Genomic DNA, 22281 nt, shown 5'->3' with positions numbered 1-22281 from the left:
TCATAGGGTCAAAATTAGTCTTATTCGGTGTGGGAACCTTTTTGATTTGAGAAGCGGTTCGATTCCCTTCTCCACTTCTCGAATTTAGTTTCCCTGGTTCGATGTTCCTGAACACCGTTCGCAACAACGGATCGTCCTCCCAAGGTTTCCACAGCCGTAGCAGAATATTACCTTGGGTCTAGGACAGTCCCTCCATCCATGGCCGTTCTGCTGGCAATTCCAGCAAGCTCGTTGAGCTGGTTGGGCCGCAGTATTGGACACTGATTGTCCGGGGTTGTTGTTCTGCTGTAGCTTCGGTGCGCTCTGGGTGGATTGCCTGCTCTCTCTGGTTGGACGCGGTCGCATTACGTTAATCGTTGCTGACTCATCGCTGTTGTAGTCCGATCCCTCTTCGACCTCTACGTTGTGAACCATACGCCGTGGTTCACCAGTTTGCTGCAGGCTTGGATCTGCCGCATCAATCCGATGGTTCAGCTTGACCAGCTGCTGTAGGTCGTTCACGTCGACAATGGATATTTTCGACCGGTAGTGCTGCCTCATGTTGTCCCAGATGACTTCGAATTTCCTCGTCTTCGACAACGGCTTAGAGAGCATTCGATTAAGCTTCTCGATCTCGGTGACGAATGCTATGAATGACTCTCCTCGTTGCTGTTTCCTTTCCTGGATTCTCTGGCGGATTCCCTGATCCTGATTAGGGTTCCCGAATCGGAACTTGATGAGCCTCTCGAATGTCGACCAATCCTCGAACTCGTCCACAAAGGTGAAGAACCAGTCAGATGCGGGGCCTTCTAAAAGAAGATGGATGTCCCTCAGCAGCTGTCGCTCCGGAACTCCCTCCAACTCCGCGATTTTGTTCAGTTTATAGAGGAAGTTCTCTACGCTAACGGACCTCGAGTCACCGCTGAATCTGAGTTTCCATTTCTCCACTCGGTTCAGGTGGTCTCTCATACCCTGGTCACGTCCTCGATCTCGCCTCCAAAAACCTTCATTCCTGCGTGAGGTAAAGCTACTTCCGTCTGAAACCTCCGAATCGTCCTGCTCGTCTCGCGCTCTTAGATTTCTCCTGGTCCTCTGCTGACCTCGAGCCGTTTCGTAATGCCGGCTGCTAGGCCTCATACCTCTTACGATCTCTTCGTCCGTTTCCTCCGGTTCTACAGGAGCAAACAATCCGGAAAGCCTAGGCCGAATCGTCGCACGCTCTGCTTCCGGTTCTCTCCTCTGTTGCATAACCTGTGCCTGCCGTTCGCTCAATAATCTACTGACGTTTTTCAGCAAATCAAAAAGCTCGTCTTCTGCTGGGCTGGTTGGAATCGTTCGTTGTGGTGTTGCTGTCGAGCTTTGCCTCGTTGTCACCTCTTTCTGCTGCAACACCGCAGTCGGCTGTGTCATCACTGGCTCTCGCTCCGTCAACATTTTCGTCACACTTTCGAGCATCCTCTCCAGGTGGCTCATGCGTTCTTGCATTTCATTATCTTGCCCACCCGACCTTGCTGTGCCGTTCGGAATCAGATTGCATGGGGCCATCCCCGTTGCCTTCGGTATGGTACCAGTTGCTTTGGGAGTGCTGCTGTTCTGTACCTGCTGTTCCATCTGACCCGACTTACTTTTATCTGCCTCGTTAAGCATGTCCTTTATCTGCTCTACGTACTGGAACGCTGGGGGCCCTACTTTGTATTCTTTCATGCATTCCTCGATGCGACGAACTAGCTTTCGCTTCAATTGCGTTTCATCTTCTTGGTCAGCTAAGCACCTAATTGCACGGTAATAATAATGTAACAACCGAGAAATGTATCGTTGTTCCACCCCATAGCGCTGAAACGCGTGTATAAGATCCGTTATCCTCCCATCGATATGGTCATACTCCTCAGAGATGCTATACGGGGAAGGATAATTTTGCGAATTTTTTACATCTGCTTTGAATAAAGTTCGCAGATATCTTTGTTTACTTGCAAGATCAAGAGATGTAACTTCTTCATTTAATACGCCTCTTATGAGAAGTTCGTATTCGACTTCTTCTAAAATTAAATGTTCAGCGTACGGAAATTTGTCCATTTTAGAACTTCTTATTTTGACTGAGAGTGGCAATTTAAAATCAAAGTTAAACAAAATAGAGGAATGCTGCTTAAGCACTTTACGATTTCAAAAAGACTTAAAATTTGTTCGAATTCAATGGGAATTTATTGCTAATTAAACCTAAATATTGTACAGAAAAAAAAAGGAATATCATAGAAATTTTGCTCGGACAAAAAAAACCGCTACCAAAATGAGTTGTGTTTTGCCAATTCTGTTGGGCGCCAAATGTAACCCGACAGCCTTGCGAGTTTCCCGGAAACAAGTAAAAATGGCTTACGCGCCACTCCCGAGGGAGACCACTTACCGAGTTTGAAAGGTTGCCCGACCGAACTGAGACCCTTCAGGAGAGGGTTCTGGTTTTTCCCAAAAGAATGGGCGGGAAACAAGCTGGCTGATCAGGGAAACGAAATGCTTCACGACCGAAGTCGTGCAAATAAAGAAATTAGAGTGCGTAAAGGTGATTTTCGCCGACGACAAAGTAGTGCTCGCGATGGTTATCATCACGGGAAAACAAGACTCAAACACCTCGAACGAATCTTCGTTCGATTAAAAAGCTGTCTGGTTGATTTCGGAGTCAACCTCTCCAGTAAATGACCAAAATAAAAAAACGACACGAAACGTGAAAAATCCCTTTACATTTACCTCTCTAGATTTCTCCCAAAAATAACTGTTCAAAAACTCTTGGACTGCAGTGTAATCTTTTATTCAAAACGCATCTATCTAAAATTCAAACGGTAATTCATTCTATTTCTTCCATCTGCTTAACTTCTACTTTATCGACAATATTTACAATCTTACTCTAGGCCTATTCTACTACTTCATTCCCTCTTTCTAGCTACTCTCTTACTCTCTTCTCGTGTGCGGTAAATTCATTTGTGTGCGGTGCGACTTAGGGTGTTCATTGTGGGTTCAATTTATGTTGCCGACTACCGACGCATAAACGGGACGAACGGTAGGGCCGAAATGAACGGTGTGGCCACGCTAGCGGTTTAACTCGGGCTAGGGGCGAAATTCACCATGCACATGGGATACAAAAAATGAGTACTCACGGTTTGAACGGTTACTTGCGTGGAGGCATCGGCGGTTGCTGTTGTTGCTGCGGCACCTCACGTGGCCGACACGCGGATCTCCTCCGGACTTCGCTTCTGCTACTCGCTTGCCGTTCTCAACGGCGCCTCACACGGGATTCGTGGACTTGCTCGACGGGGTACAGCCGTCACATCGGTGGTCGTCACCAACGATGGCTCAGTTGGTAGCGTGCGTGGCTCTCACGCGGGGGTCACCGGTTCAAAACCGGTTCGGGACGCTCAACGGAACTTTGCTGGTTGTTCTCACGGAAATATGCTGGGTTGCTGACTATCGGTCTGAAACCGACTCGCTCGTTGTTGCTGCCCTGCCAAGGGCGCGGGTTGATGGTACGCTTGCCCTCTCCGGCCCACGTGTACCGCCGGGAAAACTCCGAAGCTGGAAAGCGGGGTCGAAAACGGTCGCTAACTTGGGGGTGTGGTGTGACGGACCTTGCAACTTGCCACAAATCTGTCGCATCAACTACTCGCACTAAAACCGCCAACTCGCACAAATCGCTACTAACGCACTTGACTTTGCCTTTCTAAGCTGAACTATCACACCACGGCGCGGTTAAACTAAACTTGGACCGCTCTCGCCTCTTCCGCAGACCAGAACGAAGTGAAAGAGTCAAGTTCAAGGATCCTCAGAATAGGCGCGAGATTTGCAAATCTTCGTCGCCGGAAATTACGCGAAATCTACGAAGTAGAATTTCGCGAAGGTCAAAAATCGCCTTCACGCATACTACTTTCTCTACCCGTCGGGAGAAAGCATTCAATTTCCCTAAGTGGGCACGATCATCCAACTCGCTGCCCACCCGAAGTTTTATAAAAGACTTAAGGGGTCAACGAAACTTGAACCCAGGTCGATGCCCGAGCCTCGAACCGAGATCACGGTTTTCTGCAACAGGATCGCTTGGCTGTCGATTTACGCTCAGAGCCAGAATCGAACAGGGAACTCATTCTACAAATGGTATGCGGAGTGGAGCAAATGAACAAATGAACTCGAATTCAGTATTTCACTCAAAGTGAGTGGTCTATATACAGGGGGTAATTCAATGGTATAATTCAACATACGGAAATTATTCTGTACAACTAATATTCATTTTAAATTCAATTATTCATGGTACCGCCACAAGATACCTATTTTTTGCAATTTGTGTTTTAAGGTTTAATTTCGATTTTTTCATGAAAATAAAAGTATTTTTTTTTTCAGTGTATTTTTTTTTACAAAGCCTATTTGATTGTCTACCATCCCTCCTCAGACACTATTTCTATTTAACAAACGGTTTCCGAGGTACAATTTTTTTTAAATGGTGGTGCCAAAACTACATACGCCCTTATCAGAAGTTACTCTCGATTCTAAACGATCCCCAATTATATGAGATAATTTTCGTCTCATATCCTTAATACATCTGCGCAGTTTCATCCAAATCGGAATGGTACATGTCAGATTTCAGCATTTTATGGACGATTTCGCGTGGAACCGCTCTGTATTTACTATTCCATTCAAATTCTCAATTTTTTTTAAAGGACCACCGTAATGGAATATAAGTGAGCCTTCCCAATGAAATATCACGAATCTAATGAAGGAAATGGCCTACGATTATGAAAGAGGTGATAAAATACTATTGTTTTTAATATCCCATTCAAATTATGATTTTTCTACAGAAAGGCCCACCCTTATGGAAAATAAGTGAACCACCCTAATAAAATACCACATATTAAATGTAGAAAATGGCTTACGATAATGTGAGAGATGTTCCAATACTATTGTCTTCAATATTCAATTAAAATTCATTTTTTTTAATTTTTTTTTTTTTGATTTTTCAACAAAAAGGACCACCTTAATGGAAAGTAAATGAACCACCCTAATGAAATATCACATATAATATGCTTTCAGTGGCCAACAATGATATAGGATACGTTTCAATACTATTGCCTTGAATTTCTCAGCAATTGAATTCAAATCGTTCATTTCAAATTCAATTCACTCCCCCAACTCCCAAAAGGTCGATTTAAAAAAAAAAATCAAATAACACCAGATCTCGACGTTTCATGCATAAAAAAAAATCGATTTCGGAAATTTCATGTTCCAGCCACCACCACCCCCCCACCCACCCTTGGGAGATTTTTCATGGGTCAAAAAAGACAAACTTTGACCGCTTTGGGGGTCCACTTAATGGAAGTCCGATTGAGCCCAAATTTTGCATGGGGACTTTTTTCGAGGAGACAAAACTTTTGAGCACTACCATTTTTCGAAATTCGCAGGCTGCTTGGGCACGTCAGGAGTTAATCATCAATATTAACCTCCTTTTCCAGAGCAGCCTAGATAGCCGTGTAGTGTCGGTAGCGGTTGTTTCAACTGGCTAAGAATTAACACTACGGACTGCCTGTTCCGGTGGTAAAAGTCCACCTAACAGGTGACCCCTAATTCATGGTGTGATGCGTACCGTGCCTAGGAATGAATGGTTAGGGGGGTCTAAATAAAACCTAACCGCTAACGGAGCCTGTGGGGTACCAGGGCGCCCTCCACAGTATTGAGTCCTTCCTGTGCTACCCGGAGCAATGGTGCAGGTGACCTTGTGTTTCTCCGAGATAATCGGCTGCCCTTCTTCAGTCTCTATCCTGAGGCTTAATAAGGGTGGGATTATGAATATGTTGACATTTAATTTAAATTATCACCTATATGGATTCGCATTATGCGTTTTACACAGTGTATTCTGTGCTCTTTCGCCTTTGGCGACTTTAAATAGATACCGATCTGGTTTTTTCGTTGCTGGTCTTTTTCGTGCTGAGATTGCAAAAAGCTTAATCCTGCCTAGTTTGGGTAGTGGCTACGGTTAGGTTAGCTCAGATCAATCTTCAGCATAAAAGAACAGCAACGATCAATCTTTGCAGACTCATGCAAAATGGTGCAGCTCAAGTGGCGCTAGTTCAAGAACCCTATTTTCGTAGAGGGAACTTCTATCTAGGTAACCTTGTGGACCCAGTTTTTGCTACTTTTAGCAAACTTGAAATGGCAAACTCGCGCTCCATGCCCCGCGCATGCGTGCTAGTTAATAAAGTAATCGTTGCTACACTCATTTCTGAGTTAACTACCAGAGATGTATGTGCTGTCACAATCGATGTTTCTGTTGGTGACCTCAACAGGAAATACGTCTATTGTTCGGTATATTTACCACATGATGAACCATCCCCAACGGATGACTTCAAACGAGTTGTCGTACACTGCGTAACAAAAAGCCTTCCGCTGATTGTGGGCAGTGATGCCAATGCTCATCACATCATCTGGGGCAGCTCAGATATCAATTTGAGAGGCTCCAGTCTGATGGAATACTTAAGTAGTACAGATCTTGGATTACTTAACATAGGCAATCGCCCAACCTTCATGGTTTCTAATAGAGAAGAAGTGTTAGACATAACGCTCTGCTCGAATAGAATCAGTCACGAGTTGACGAATTGGCATGTATCAGATGAGGAATCATTATCTGATCATCGCTACATCTTCTTTGAACATTCAAATGTAACTGCGCAGACTTTGCGTTTTAGGAATCCTCGCTCAACAAACTGGGAACTCTATATTGAATTGGTTGCGACCAAATTTCATGGATATTCTCCATCCATTGAAAATCCAAGTGATCTGGATGATGCCGTTGATACTACAACATCCTACATTATGGAAGCTTTTGAAGAAGCATGTCCTCTGCGGTCTGTAAAGACTACAAGAGGGACCCCATGGTGGAATTCCGATCTGACTAGACTCAGGAAACAATGTAGAAGGAGTTGGAACAGACGCCGTTCAGCTGGATCAGAGTCGTTCAAGTCGGCTCGCAAGACTTACAAGAAGGCTCTTCGTTCTGCTGAACGATCCGGCTGGAAAAACCTTTGTACAAATGTTTCCAGTTTGAGTGAAGTCAGTCGGCTGAACAAAATCCTTGCAAAATCTAAGGATTTCCAAGTGAACGAAATTCGCTTACCTAATGGTGACTTTACTTCTTCCGATGAAGAAGTTTTAGAATGTTTATTCAATACACACTTCCCCGGATGTGTGGACATAGCATCTACGGATGAACCAAATGTCTTTTCATGTAGTTACGAGTCTCTGGCCTCGGCTCGCAGTATCGTAACTACTGAATCGATTCAATGGGCACTTAATAGTTTTGCTCCTTTCAAATCTCCAGGAGCGGATGGGATTTATCCTGTTCTGCTCCAAAAGGGATTTGAGTTTATCAAACATGTTTTGAAAAAACTACTTGTAAGCAGTTTTGCTACCGGGTACATTCCCAGATCCTGGCGTGATATTACTGTAAAGTTTATCCCGAAAGGAGGACGTGCGTCGTATGAAGAAGCGAAGAGTTTTAGACCAATCAGTCTGACCTCTTTTCTTCTGAAATGTCTGGAACGTATTATCGATCATCACATCCGTGATGTGGGGCCCAGATAGCCGTAGCGGTAAACGCGCAGCTATTCAGCATGACCATGCTGAGGGTCGTGGGTTCGAATCCCGCTGGTCGAGGATCTTTTCGTAAAGTAAATTTTCTCGATTCCCAGGGCATAGAGTATCTTCGTACTTGCCACACGATATACACATGCAAAAATGGTCAATCGGCAATGAAAGCTCTCAGTTAATAACTGTGGAAGTGCACATAAGAACACTAATCTGAGAAGCAGGCTTTGTCCCAGTTGGGACGTAACGCCAGAAAGAAGAAGAAGAATCCGTGATGTTTATTTGGCAAACATGCCTCTTCATGTGAATCAACATGCTTACCTATCTGGAAAGTCCACTGTGACTCTTTTACACAAAGTTGTATACGATATCGAGAAAGCATTCGCTCAGAAGCAATCCTGCTTGGGTGTTTTCTTGGATATTGAGGGTGCCTTTGATAACGTATCTTTCGATGCCATATTGGAAGCTGCACGAAACCATGGGCTACCTACAATGATTAACAATTGGATTCATCAAATGCTCAAAAACCGACATCTCTTCTCGACATTGCGTCAAGCAGCGATTCGAAAATTGAGTGTTTGCGGATGCCCCCAAGGGTGAGTCTTGTCACCACTTTTGTGGAATCTCGTAGCAGATACGCTATTGAGGCAACTCAATAATTGCGGTTTTCCAACTTATGGATTTGCCGACGACTATCTATCTTTGATAGTTGGTATGTGCATAAGCACCCTATTCGACCTGATGCAAAGTGCTCTTCAGGTAGTCGAGAGTTGGTGTCGCCAATATGGCCTTTCGGTTAACCCGAATAAAACATCTATTGTTCTTTTTACGGAAAGACGCAACCGCGATGGAATTCGACCTTTACGTCTTTTTTAAACACTGAGATTAATGTGACTGATCAAGTAAAGTATGTCGGAGTCATTCTTGATTCCATACTTTCATGGACACGTCACATTGAGTTCAGAGTCAAAAAAGCTTGCATGGCCTTCGGTCAATGCCGGCGAACCTTTGGTAAAACTTGGGGCCTCAAACCCAAATATATCAAATGGATTTACACAACAGTTGTTCGACCAATATTGGCATATGGATGTCTTGTGTGGTGGCAAAAGGGCGAAGTGAGAACAATCCAATCAAAATTGGGCCATCTCCAAAGGATGTGCTTGATGGCGATGTCTGGTGCGTTCTCTACAACTCCCACAGCAGCGCTCGAGGCCCTTTTTGACGTTGCGCCACTACACATATATCTTAAACAAGAAGCACTTTCTTGCTCTTACCGTTTATGGGTACTGGATCTACTGGAGAAAAATCCAGTGAATCGTAGATCTACACACACTTCGTTGTTTCCACTTTTGGTGAATTGGGACAAAATTGTCCTTGCTCCAAGTGATCTCACAATTGCTTGTAACTTTCCTTACAGGACATTTACCACACAATTCCCTTCACGGGAAGAGTGGACGTCTGGCTATTTGGAAAGAAGTATATCAAACAATATAGTATGTTACACTGATGGCTCCCTTCTTGAAGGTAGAGCTGGTGCAGGAGTATATTCTCGTGAGCTAAGGCTGAATCAGTTTTACTCACTTGGTAGAAACTGCACCGTTTTTCAGGCGGAAATATTTGCTCTTATGTGTGGAGTGCAATCAGCACTTCAACAGCGCCTAATGGGTAAAGTAATATACTTCTGTTCAGATAGTCAGGCTACTATAAAAGCTCTTGCTTCGGCCAACTCAAGGTCGAAGCTTGTTATCGCATGTCGAACTCAAATTGAGGAACTGAATTCAGTCAACTCTGTAAACCTTGTATGGGTACCTGGCCATTCTTCCATCGCTGGAAATGAATTGGCTGATGAGCTAGCTCGCGATGGAGCATCGCATGACTTCATTGGCCCTGAGCCTGATATTCCAATTTCGAAGTGCTGGGTGAAGCTTCAGATAAACTCTTGGGCGGCAACTCAACACAAGCAATATTGGAATAGTTTGGAGTCATGTCGTCAAACAAAATTGTACATTACTGAGCCATCTCCAAGGGTGGCGAAGTATTTCACAAATCTGTCAAAGCAGAATTGCAGTCTCTTGGTCAGAGCGTTGACAGGACACTGCCGACTCAACTATCACATGGCAAATATTCAGCGTGCTGACTCATTTGTGTGTGATAGTTGTGACTCCAATTATGGAACTTCGTATCACCTGATATGTAACTGTCCAGTTTTTGCGCAAATGCGATTCCAATTACTTGGTAAACACTTATTAAGTGAAACTGAATTCAGGAGCCTGAATCTTCAGGACATTCTGTTATTCTTAACCCGCTGTGGTAATGAGCTATAGGCTCTCTTTTACGCTCATGCGTTTTGCAGTGCCCTTTTTAGGGCGCTGTTCGAACCCATTGTGGTATGGAGCTACATGCTCTCATTTCGCTTATGCGATCTTCCCTCTTCAAGGGATCCCACTCCTATTTCAGGGCTGGTAGCAAGTCACTTTTAAGTGACTTGGTCACTTTTTTCGACCTGGTCACTAAAAAGTCACTATTTCCAACAAAAAGTCACTAAAGTCACTTTTTTCAGGAAAATGGTCACTAAAGTCACTTTTTTTGTGATCTGATGATAATGAAATTTAAGGCTGGGTTAGCTTTTCAAACAAAAACAACAAGAAACAGATTTTTGTTATTATAAAGACAAGAAAAGTGTGATTTTGAAATCAAAGTGTCAAGATTCTTGACTCAAGAAAAGTAGAGACTCCTGGCTAACTATATTATTATTGAATCCTAATTATGGGGAGGTTCAGCCCGAGACTGGTTCATCCCCGCCCTTCCAGCTTACTTTTTGGAAGAATTCAAGTGAATATTCCGTAGACATTTCCGATAGAAAAATTTAAAAATTTCGTTGGAAAAACTTTGGAGAACATTCTGGCAAAACCTAGAAAGCAATATTGGGATAAATTTGTTGTCCGAAAGATTTTGTTAAATTTTGGTAAAAACCAGAACCAATATCTGATATGAGTAATCTATGGCTATACAAGAAATCCAAAACCAGGTTTCTGAAAATAAACATCATCAAAACTCCTCCGGAAGATAAGCCAGAGATGGCTAAGAATAACAACCAAAATAAATTATAAAAGTTTGTCAGAAATTCGTCCAGGACTTCAACAGCAAGTACTATTTTTGCTGGAAATCATTTCAGATATTACATCAGAAATTCCAACGTGGCCGTGCGGTTAGTGTGACCAAGCTTTTAACCGCATGGGGGCAATATGAACATACAGGGCAATATGAGCCACCCCGGTTTTGACCGCAAAAACAGTGTTTTAATGTCTAGTGTCATTAGGATCTGCTAAAGGATGCCTCAAATAGCCACCACAATAAAAACCGTAAGAATATTCGTTTGAACACTCAAGATATTTACACAAATGTACAAATTTGTCCTTCGCCATGAAAAGCTTATAATCTTGGCAGTTTTTAATTAAGCCTATAAGACAATTATATTTATAATTCTGGTAAATTTTACCAATCCATTGAAACTTCTGATCATAATGAACAGTTCTTGAGCGAAATTAGATTTGTTCGTAAACAAAATTATTGAAAAACAATATGTTATTTTCAAGATGAAGGGGCGGGGTAAAATGAGCCACCTAGATTTAAGCAAAACAAGCGATGTTTTGAACATAAAAATACATTGCCTAAATAAACCAGATTATTTTTTTACTGCATAGTCATCTTTATGCACCATAACAAGTGGAACACTTTACTAGAAAATATGTTGAACCAAGTATCGCAATTTAGTACTAGTATAACATGGTCTGTTTACTATTTATTAGGTATCTTTAAAAAATAAGCCGCTAGAATCAATAATTTCAAGCAGAGCTAATACAATTTCCTTTCCAATAATGTACTCTTCACCACTAACTCTTCTCTATACTGTTTTAAATAAAAATCATTCGATTGAATGAGGTGGCTCATACTGCCCCGTAGGGTGGCTCATAATGCCCCATATGGTTGGTGACCATGTAGAAAAACATGGTTTTCCAAAAAGTTCCTGAAATAATTTGCAAGTTGATGTTAACATTAATTATCGACGTAACATGGAAGATAATATTTTATAGTACAAGTCACTTGCATTTAAACCATATTTTTTGCTGTTTTTCTATGCATTCCATGATGTTTTCCTTAGGCGGCCCATATTGCCCCGATCACCCCTACATGATTCCATAATGAATGATAGAACATTGTTGGACGATAATAATTAATCAACAGTGTTGTCAGTGGCTATTCTCTAACCCAAAATCCACCTGTTCATGAATTTCAGCAACAAATATGTGCTTTCTATCGTTTACTGTTTACTTTATAATTTAAATTTGCAAAATTCAGGGTCGTAGATCAGATAAAACGTGAGGTTACGAGGCGCCACTGATTTATTGAAATGCTGATGAAATTCTAATTCTTTATATACGACATTCAACTAATTTGTTCTTTTCTGGAGTTCGTTAATAATCAATTGTGTTCTGGAGTTATTGTTTATTTGGATTCTTTATTTTACAGAAATTCTGCCACAAATTTAGCATGAGTTTCTATTTTTCGTTTGTTTTTGAACTTTGAATTCTGTCCGGAATTTTTCAAAATTTACTGAAATTTATTCTCAATTTTCACCACAATTTTGTCTACAACCAAACCTTTTTCCTCGATTTATTCCACAGCTTTGTTAAGAAATGCTTTAAGTAATTCATTTTGCATCTCTACTTCAAAATCTTGCCAGTAAGTTCATCATGTACAGGAATTTTGTTTAGAATTCTATCACGAGTTTGTTTACCAAAGTTCATGTATTTAATTTTTTTAAACTGAAATCAGAGATATAACATAGTAACCTTATTTTAAGCTAATGTTCGTCTCATAAATAATGATAAATGAAATCTCGAAAAAGGTTATCTTTTTGACCATTTATGACAATCAAGTCTTATCTCGGACAGATAACTGTTACGAAATATTTGAAATTACTGCAGTTCTCTACATTCAAGATTCGCCTTATATGTAGAATGATTAATAATCACTTAGACCATACTTTCATTTCTAGTCATTTCAATGACTAATACTTTCCCTTTATCTAACACATCGAAAAAAACCTTGGAGGAAAGGAGATAGTTTTCGTCTGGGTTCCAGGACATGTCAACATTGTCGGAAATGAAGCCGCCGACGAAGCAGCCAAACGAGGACGAATCAGTCGACCCCTAAAAGAAGGAACCCCGATAGAAGATTTAGTTGAATGGTTCAAAAATCTCGTTTATTCAAAATTTCATGAAGCATGGCTGAATGAATCAACTGAAAATCAGCTTAGAGTCATTAAGCCTACTACTGCAAAATGGATCGACAGATCAGCTCTTGCAGAACAAAAATGTTTAACTAGTTATCGTACAGTCGACTCACCAAAGGTCACATACTCGATAAAACATCACCTCCAGTCTGCAGCATGTGTCAAGAATAGAACAGCATAGAACACATTCTAATCCATTGTAATCAGTTTAAAAGTCTAAGAGACAAAATAGGATTAGCTAAATCAATGAAAAATATTTTGAAGAATGACAGAAAATCAGAAGGAAAGTTATTAGCGTTTCTCAGAAGAGCGAAATTGTTTGAATTATTGTAAATAATTAAATCTTTTTTAAGAGGCAAATTAATTCAATAATTTAAAGCCTCTATAATAAACGCAAAAAAAGACTAATACTTGTAGTTTTCAAGTCACTTTTAGGCCACTATTTGGTCACTTTTTTTATCATTTTGGTCACTAAAGTCACTATTATTTTGCTGTCTGACTGCTACCAGCCCTGCTATTTCCTCCCATCTTTCCCTTCCCTTTCCTCTCCCATCGGGTAGATGATGAAATAGGCTCAAATATGGCGATGGCACAAATCTCCCAACTGGTGGGGAACGTGCCTTTGGAGCCGGCCTTCTGATACCTGATACCTGATACCCCCAACTCCCAAAAGGTCGATTTAAAAAAAAAAAAAAATCAAATAACACCAGATCTCGACGTTTCATGCATAAAAAAAAATCGATTTCGGAAATTTCATGTAGAAGAAATTATGTGAATTATTGGATTTAAATGCGAATATTGGGATTCCAGTATGGTATTCTAGTGTGACTCTTGGGCTCTCCGTGTAGATCGTGGGATTCCAGTGTGGATCCTGAGATTCCAGTCTGGATCTGATATTTCAATGGTGACCCTTTGATAGCAGTGCTAATTTTGGGATCACAGTATGTATCTCAGTATTTTATTTTATTTCAGTGCAGATTCTGGATTTCCAGTGTGAATCCTAGGATTTCAGTGTAGATCTAGGAATTGTATCGTGGAACGTTCGATTTCGATGTGGATACTGGGATTGAGATGTGAATACCAGTGGGTATTTTAGGCTTCCACTGTGGATCACGTCTTGAAGTAAAATAAGTACAGTTCTGCCACCTATTCATATGTTCAGCCAACAATGTTCATATTATCCGTGAAACATAAAGAAATTACTGAATCTGTTGAAATCGTACCCCAGCTGTTCATCCCAGGGCCCAGATAGCCGTAGCGGTAAACGCACAGCTATTCAGCATGACCATGCTGAGGGTCGTGGGTTCAAATCCCGCTGGTCGAGGATCTTTTCGTGAAGGAAATTTTCTCGATTCCCAGGGCATAGAGTATCTTCGTACCTGCCACACGATATACACATGCAAAAATGGTCAATCGGCAAAGAAAGCTCTCAGTTAATAACTGTGGAAGTGCTCATAAGAACACTAATCTGAGAAGCAGGCTTTGTCCCAGTTGGGACGTAACGCCATAAAGAAGAAGCTGTTCATCCCGGTTCTCAGCATATAGCACAATATTGAACAACAAGTACGAATGCCCATCGCAATGTCGTAGGCTCCGGCTGTACTCGAACGAATTGAAATTTTGGCCTGAAATCTTCACACAATGTTCACACATCTTCCATCGGCGCTCTTAACAGTCTTGTGAGCTCCCGGGAAAGCTGTTATCTTCCATGATTTTCCGCAGCTTCTACGCAATCGATACTATCGTATATAGCTTTGAAATCGATGAAAAGGTGTTGCGTAGGGCTTGGTATTCCGGGTATTTTTTACGAATTTGCGTAGACATGCGTAGAAAGTAAAGATCTGGTCCGTTGTCAATCAGCCTACCACGAAAGCGACATGTCGGAACAAGTAGGCGCCATTCGTCCCGTCCGCGCAAATCAATCACAGAGGGTTGAGGTTTTCTATGTTAAATAAATTTTCACTTCCCTAACAACCTTCAAACAGAGTATTTTAATTTACGGCTACATCCAAAAGGTTGTGAGCCCAGCAGAAGAAAATTCGAGATTTTTACAAGCAAATTCAAGATGTCCACCGAAAATGGAGCAGACGATCCTCAAGAAGTTCCGCAAGGCGCGCAGCAGTTGCAGCAAGCCCCGTATCAAGTCCAAACACTCAGCAGTCTTCCGTCTGTCGAGCTGATCCATGTGGAAATTCGCCGTGGAGACTTTCCTGGAATAACAGGATTTATGGGGAGCAGGCATTGCAGAATTCGCTCTCATTTGAGTATGAAGCACGATCAAAGCAAGCAAAGAAAAACATCCCATCTGTTGCAGCACGGCATAAAAATTAACAAGGCAGGCTCTTTACTGATGTAAATATCAAGTTTGATTGTAAACATGTGACGTCACTCCTATCGTACCATATACCTTCCGGACCACTAGATCATATTTTTCGTAAATTACAGTCGACTCTGCACATCTCGATGTTCTACATCTCGATATCTCTCCCTATGTCGATGATTTTTTCGGTCCCTTCACTCTGCATACATTTTCACTCTCCATATCTCGATATCCTCCTTATCTCGATATCTCCATATCTCGATGTGATTTTCGTTCCCAATTTTCTCTCCGTATGTCGATATGCCCATTATCAAAGGTTACTAAACTAGATTTTGTTTGTTTTTGATTTTCCTGGCAACGTAGTGATTTTCAATCTAGTATTCGTTAAAAATTTGTTCTATGTCTCGATCTCTCCCTATCTCGATGGTCCCTTCGATATCGAGATGTGGAGAGGCGACTGTAGTTCGAGGTGGATAGGAATGACGTCGTCAAGTACATGTCAGTTTTCGGAATATATCACCTTCTTAATATAGTACACCGTGTGTTGCAGTCCACGATCGTCATTGTATCGCAAGGTGTAACAACTCTGATAAATGGAAGCAGCGGGCGAGAGCCCCAAAGAGAGAGCGATGATAAAATCCATTTTTCTCGCTTGTTTACCGTTGGGGATAGGTGTTTTTCTTTACTGGCACGATAAACAATTTACGGACTTCCAATAGCAATAGTGTCCCCCATGCTTGGAGCATGTTTAGAGGGGTTTTATCATGCACTACTATCCCCCCAATCTGATCAATGTTGTAGCAGTATACGATATTCAGTCTCTCATAATGTGCAGCATGTTATGATAGTTACAGAGAGCTTCAATAGTTAGTTGATTGTTTTTCAACAGTTTGACCCTTACGTCACTTATTTCGATGTTTGATAAGACAAATGAGCGTATAAATTTATTCCAATTATTATTGAGCTACTGGTACCAATTCGGTTTAGCCCGCGTTTGTTGAAAATCGGTTGATCACCTGTGCTACCATGGGAAAGAGAGGGTTAACCTCCTCAACAAAAAAAAAACTCCAGCACTTCCTTGTCTCGAACACAACTTGACTTGAACGGAAGCTTTTGGTGTGGTACCACTGAACTGCCCATAATCGCATAACAGTCCCACGTCGATTTTTGACCGATTTGCGTTTTTTGCATAAATCAACTCAACATCGTCCGAAGCTCGATAAAAACTGCTAAAAAAATAGCCTTTGTTCCTAACTTGTACAAAAACAAACCCCACTTGTGTTGTCCCATCTTGAAAATATTCGCATAACAGTCACATCAAAGTCCGTATAGTGGTCGGGCTCAGAATGGGTACCGCTTCTAGTACTACATGCGGTCTCTCGGTACTACTAGTTTTTCACTTTATGTGTAACGAAGTGAAGGGAAATCAATTATACAGTGAAACCTCCATGAGTCGATGTTTTATGCCTACATATTGACTCATACTTAAACAAAATTTCATGGTAACTATGATGGTTCGCTCAAACAGCATTCCAAAGCATTTCTGTTCCATGACTCGATGTTTCCATGAGTCTATGGTCCCTTCATATATCTACTCATGGAGGTTTGACTGTATTTAATATTGATACACACTTGCTTACGGTATTGTAAATGTCATGTATTCACGTTGTTTCGAAAATATTTTTAAATTAGTGGATATCACACATAATTATGTATGTATTTTCAATTACGATGCATTACAGATTTCCATTTTAGATAAGGCTTATACAAATATTAATCTTCTTTTATGTCCGTACTTAACCATTTGGGTGGTACGAGAAGAATAAAAATAAATGAGGAACAAAAAAAATAAAGTTCATTCTACATTTTGCATTTAAATTTTGTAATGTAATTGCTGGATTAGCTAGATTCGTCCTGAACCAGGTTGTTCTGAAACATCTCGAATCATTCCCATCGGATTCCATTTCCGCATTATCCAAAAGATGATCATCTGGGTCTCTCACGACTGTGACTCATAACTGTAAGCGCATTCCACATCATGATGTGTGTTTTGAGAAAATATTGAATCCTATGTTTTTTTTTATCTGGTGATTCAATCATGGACATACAGTATATTATTCGTAACTCGCTATTCCGTATCTCGATATAGAGTTATAGAACATGTAGTAAATGTGGGTTTTCATGGATACCTCGATGGTCCCTTTAACCAAAGTTACCCTGATTTTGTGTTCTTTAACACAATATTTCCCTAACTCGATAGTCGTCTTAACATCGAGTTACGGAGAGTTGACTGTACTATAATAACATAAATAGCAAATGAAACAACCAGTGCTTTAATAATAATGAGTGTTTTAGTAGCTGTCGAACGAGCCGATGACGATGATGGGACTGATATGCAAATACATTGGTATATTATATTGTATATAATCGCATAACAGTCTCGCTACGATTTTTCTGCATTTTAAGGCAAGATTTTCAACTTAAATTCAAAAGAAATTTATTAGGTTTGTTCATGTACTCAACAAACAGTGATATGTAGAAATTTAACACATTTTAGGCTTTGGCCTAGTCCATGGACCAATGCACGAGTTCACTAATTTGACGTTTAAGCGGTGCCGAATTCACTCTTTGCCATGGTCACTTAAATAACACGGCACCGCTCAAACGTCAAATAATGAACACGTGCATCAGTCCATAGATAGATTATAAAACGCAACGCTTACTGTGCTAAAACTAACTTTGACAGATTGGATTGGACAGATATTTCGTGGATTGTATTATATGAGCTAATTTTTACTACGAAAATATCAATTCGGCCAATGGTTTTCTACAAGGGGGTGTAAGAGGAATGTTATGTATAGTCGAGATATCGCTTGTTTCAGATAAGAATGCTTCAGGCTGTTGGTTTCAGTTAGAAAAATGATCCTAAACATACGCAATCGGCATGTGGTGAATGTCTATCTTTGTACTGGGAAATCTTTCTGGGCTTTCTAACGCAAAACCAAACTGGCCCAGCTCAGTATGGGAGAAAAATAAAGTTGTATAATTCCACGGGGCACCCCTCATGATTATTCTTTAGTGTTAGAGGGAGATTTCCTGAAAATTTCAGCTCATTTGGTCGTTCCATGAGTTGGCGCATTTGAATTGAAGTTACTATGGGATTTCCAGCTCAAACATATGGGAAACAGCACATCGTCTACTGTTTGGTTCAGGCAAATTGTGGATTGCGTTCAATTGAACCCAGAATGTCAAAAACACTACTTCATAATATAACGAACAATATTGTAGAAGGTTGTATCATGATTAAAATTGAAAAAGTTGCTGTTTTAACCATCTTAAGCAGATTTATTAATCACAAGCAATATTGCTTTTGTATGTCTTCAACACCGCATGGTGGCAGCCATCCGGCGCATCATAGCCACCTATGACGCTGGACGAGCTGCTGCACAAGGTGCATGCATATATGTGATTCTACGTGAGTTCTGACCTAAGCCTAACTTTCAACAACTGAAATGGTAATGAAAATGAGCTTCAATTGAGATACAACCTTCTACAATCATGTTCATTAGGGTATCAACTAGTGTATTTGGCATTCTGGGCTCGATTGAATTCGATCAACTAGTATACGGAACGAAACAGTGACATAGGGACAATTTTCAATATATTTGAAACGAATATCCCATACAAACTTCGGATTGAATGCGCCAGCTGGTAGAGTAACCAATTGAGTTGAAATTTTGAGAGAGCTTTTTTCTTACCCTAAGGCACATATCTGGAGGGTGCCCCGTTGAGTTTTACAACTTTTTTGTTTAAGGGCCAGTCTAATTTCCACGCATAACTGTCCCACTACTGTATTTCTACGCATAACTGTCACACTATACAATTCGCTGCGCTGATCTCGAACAAAATAGTCAGTAGGCAGTTTTGAATTAGCTGGTGTTTGAAAAAATCGTTTTGCACACCTTTTTACGTTGGCTTTACATTCCATGTAGAACACAACCTGTTTTATGTGTTTGTATAATCGGGATGCATTCATCATTCATGCGGACCTGACGTCAGATTTGATTGAAATTTTCAATATCAACATTTTATTTCCCATCCATTTTTCAATGAATTTCAGTTGGATTTTCAGGGTCGATCACAAATTTTTTCTAGTTTTTAGAACCAGAAGCATCGATTAAAAATTTACCGTAATTTCGGATTCATCACGGGGATTACTGAAATAATCCCACTTGAAGAATCAGTAACCACTTTAATTTCGAGTCCATGGCTTGCGACAAATCAACTTCATGATTTAGCTAGTTAAAATAGTTCGACCGTTTTTGGATGACTTGGCCACATGCTGGGTTGTTCCGAATACCGGTTCATTGCCTGAAGTGGCCATATTATATTGGCGAATCTGAAACCTGGCTTGCGACATATCAATTTTCATGAATTTGCAAATCAAATCTAAAGGTGGTTCAAATGTATTTGAATGATTTGACCACATGTAGGATTGTTCCGAATTCTCGGTTCCCTGGGGAAATGGCCTCTAAACCATCGGTTCTGAAACTAGCTGGCAACATCAAACTAAATAAATTCCCAAATCAAGGCTAAATAAGGGTAATTCAAAGGTTCTTGGATAACTTGATAACATGCCAGGTTGTTTTGGATACCCTGTTCTCCAGGGGAGGTGGCCATTATATTGGTGGTTCTGAGACCTATCTTGCGACATATCAAACTTGATGAAGTCAAGACGAAGTCAAAGTCAAGTCAAAAGAAGAATAGTTTAAGAGGTTTTGGGTGACCTGGCCACAAACTGGGTTATTCCGGATAATTGGTTCTTCGGTACAAGTGGCAAATATGTTGGTGGTGCTAAAGCTTCATTTGCGATGTATCAAATATAATGATTTTGCAAACCAAGTCCAAAGAAATGTCAAATCGTGCGAAGATTTGTGTCGTGAATTTTGAGTTAAATATTTATTTCACAGAATAACCTTGAATTCACAGATGAGTTCATGTCAAGCCTGCAGCTGGAAGAGTCGATATATGAATTTATAACATCTTATAAACTCTCTAACTCACTCATCCACTCTTTCTTTCACTAACTCATACATTGTCTCATAATCACACATACAGAAAATTTTGCTTTCCATCCCAAACTGTAAAATCGTTTTTTTTTTACTTCCCCACACGTGGCTCCGTTTGGCATATGTCACTTGAGCCGTCATTAGGTGTCTTAACAAAGTCTTGAGAATATACGTCCTCTACCTTCGGTACAATCTATACGTAAGAACGGTCATCTACAGCAGTATGCTTAGCACATGATTGGTCACTACCATCAGTGGGACTGTTATGCATAGAAATTCACAAAAACCCCCGTATTTCTAGGCATAACAGTCCCACTTTGAATTTCGTAGCTAAATTTACTTTATTCCCATAATAAAAAAAACTCTTGACTCTAATGAACACGCTATTCTTTATACTGTTGTAAAGATTTTAATTCAATTTACCACACACCTGGACAATACGAGGCCTAAATGTGTTAAAATCTTTAAACGCGTTTTTCTCGATTGCATATTTTGGAACATGGGACAATTATGCGTATAACGACAGTATAGCATCCTCAAATATTTCTCTTACCTTTCCACAGATTGCGGCCGATGACGGCATCCTGCTCGGTCCGGACGAGGAAGGCGAAATTCAAATCCGGTACATCCACCCATTCGTCGGCTACTACGGCAACGATGAGGCCACCCAAGCGCTACTCACCCCGGACAGCTTCATCAAAACCGGCGACATTGGCTACTTCGACCAGGCCGGATTCCTGTTCATCACCGACCGCAAGAAGGAGATGATCCGCTACCGGGGCTACCAGATTGCACCGGCCCAGCTAGAAGCGCTGCTCATGGAGATGCCCGGTATTGTACAGGCCGTGGTGGTGGCCACTCCGGACAAGAAGCCACCACATGACGAACTACCGACGGCACTGGTGGTAAGGGGTAGCGATGAAACCAAAACGGTTAGCAAGCAGGACATTTTGGAGTACGTTCACGGGAAGGTTCCGGACTACAAGCAGCTTCGGGGCGGTGTGTTCTTCGTGAAGTCTCTGCCCAAAACTGCCAATGGGAAGATCAACCGGAAAGAGGCGAAAAAGATGGTGCCGGTTTAGGAGGGCTTTCACAATCGTTCAAAATGCTGAATTGGACGCGACCGAGCATGCTTCAGCAGATTTCGTTTTTCATTTTGCTATATTTTTGTTAAATTTTCTCCTGTCATGTGTTTTACAGAAATTAAGTTTGTAATTTTCTAGTGTTGTTTTTCAATTGATTTGATTTTCTATTCTACTATTTCCTATGAGTCTATCAGTTTGTTTTGTTCCATTAGTTCCCTCCGCAAACTTAACAAACATTTTGGAACATTTTTGCAATCAAATATGTTTCATTTTCTTCGAAGAGAGATTAGCGCGAAAAAGTTTGTGCAAAAACTGACCATCTAACGCTATGACATAGTATCTGCTACCAGGTTGCTTTAGGAAACGCAAAATTAAACGTATAAATTATAAATAATGATGTTAGCTGTATCTGCGTAAAAGATAGAAGATAAATAAAACCACAGCATTTTGTGTGTAAATAAGTTTGGAGCAAAAATAAATCAAACAAAATAATAATATTTTACCCCGCATATAACCTAAAATAACGAACGCTACCCTATTGTTCTATGAATTCGCCACTCAGAGGGGATAGGGAAAGCTTCATTTCACACAGTCATCGTTCTATCGCTACAACAGTTACAAATTAATAGGAAATATTTCTCGCTCTCCTCTCTTTCTCTCCGCCCCAGCCAACCTACCAATAGAAAAAGTGGAAGATTTTGCTCAGTGTATGTATTGTTGGTTTTGGGGTAGTTTGGGCTGGAGTATGGTGTTTTATCTTGGTTCGTGTTCTCTTTTGTATGTGATTTCTTCCACCTTCACATGTGTCATTAATGTTCATAATTGTATTACACCGTTCTACTTAGCCGTCTTATCCTTATTTAGTCGCTTACTCGCTAGTAATTTGATTATTATTCATAATAATACCATCTTTTTATCGTTCGC

At 40.8% G+C, this 22281-nt stretch overlaps 1 protein-coding gene across 1 annotated transcript in view; it reads left to right on the top strand.

The window, feature by feature from the left end:
- LOC5578292 (probable 4-coumarate--CoA ligase 3) overlaps positions 1 to 21959 on the top strand; it is a 37418-nt gene extending 15459 nt beyond the window's left edge. Inside the window, exon 2 of the mRNA XM_001663770.2 lies at positions 20836 to 21959. Within this exon, the coding sequence (XP_001663820.1) occupies positions 20836 to 21354 (519 nt within the window). The 3' untranslated portion in view covers positions 21355 to 21959. The remainder of the gene's footprint in view (positions 1 to 20835) is intronic.
- The last annotated feature ends 322 nt before the right edge of the window (positions 21960 to 22281 follow it).

Source organism: Aedes aegypti, chromosome 1, assembly GCF_002204515.2.
Source record: "Aedes aegypti strain LVP_AGWG chromosome 1, AaegL5.0 Primary Assembly, whole genome shotgun sequence".
NCBI classification, from domain to species: domain Eukaryota; kingdom Metazoa; phylum Arthropoda; class Insecta; order Diptera; family Culicidae; genus Aedes; species Aedes aegypti.
Note: the sequence above shows the minus strand (reverse complement) of the source record. Positions and strands in the feature narration are given on the sequence as shown.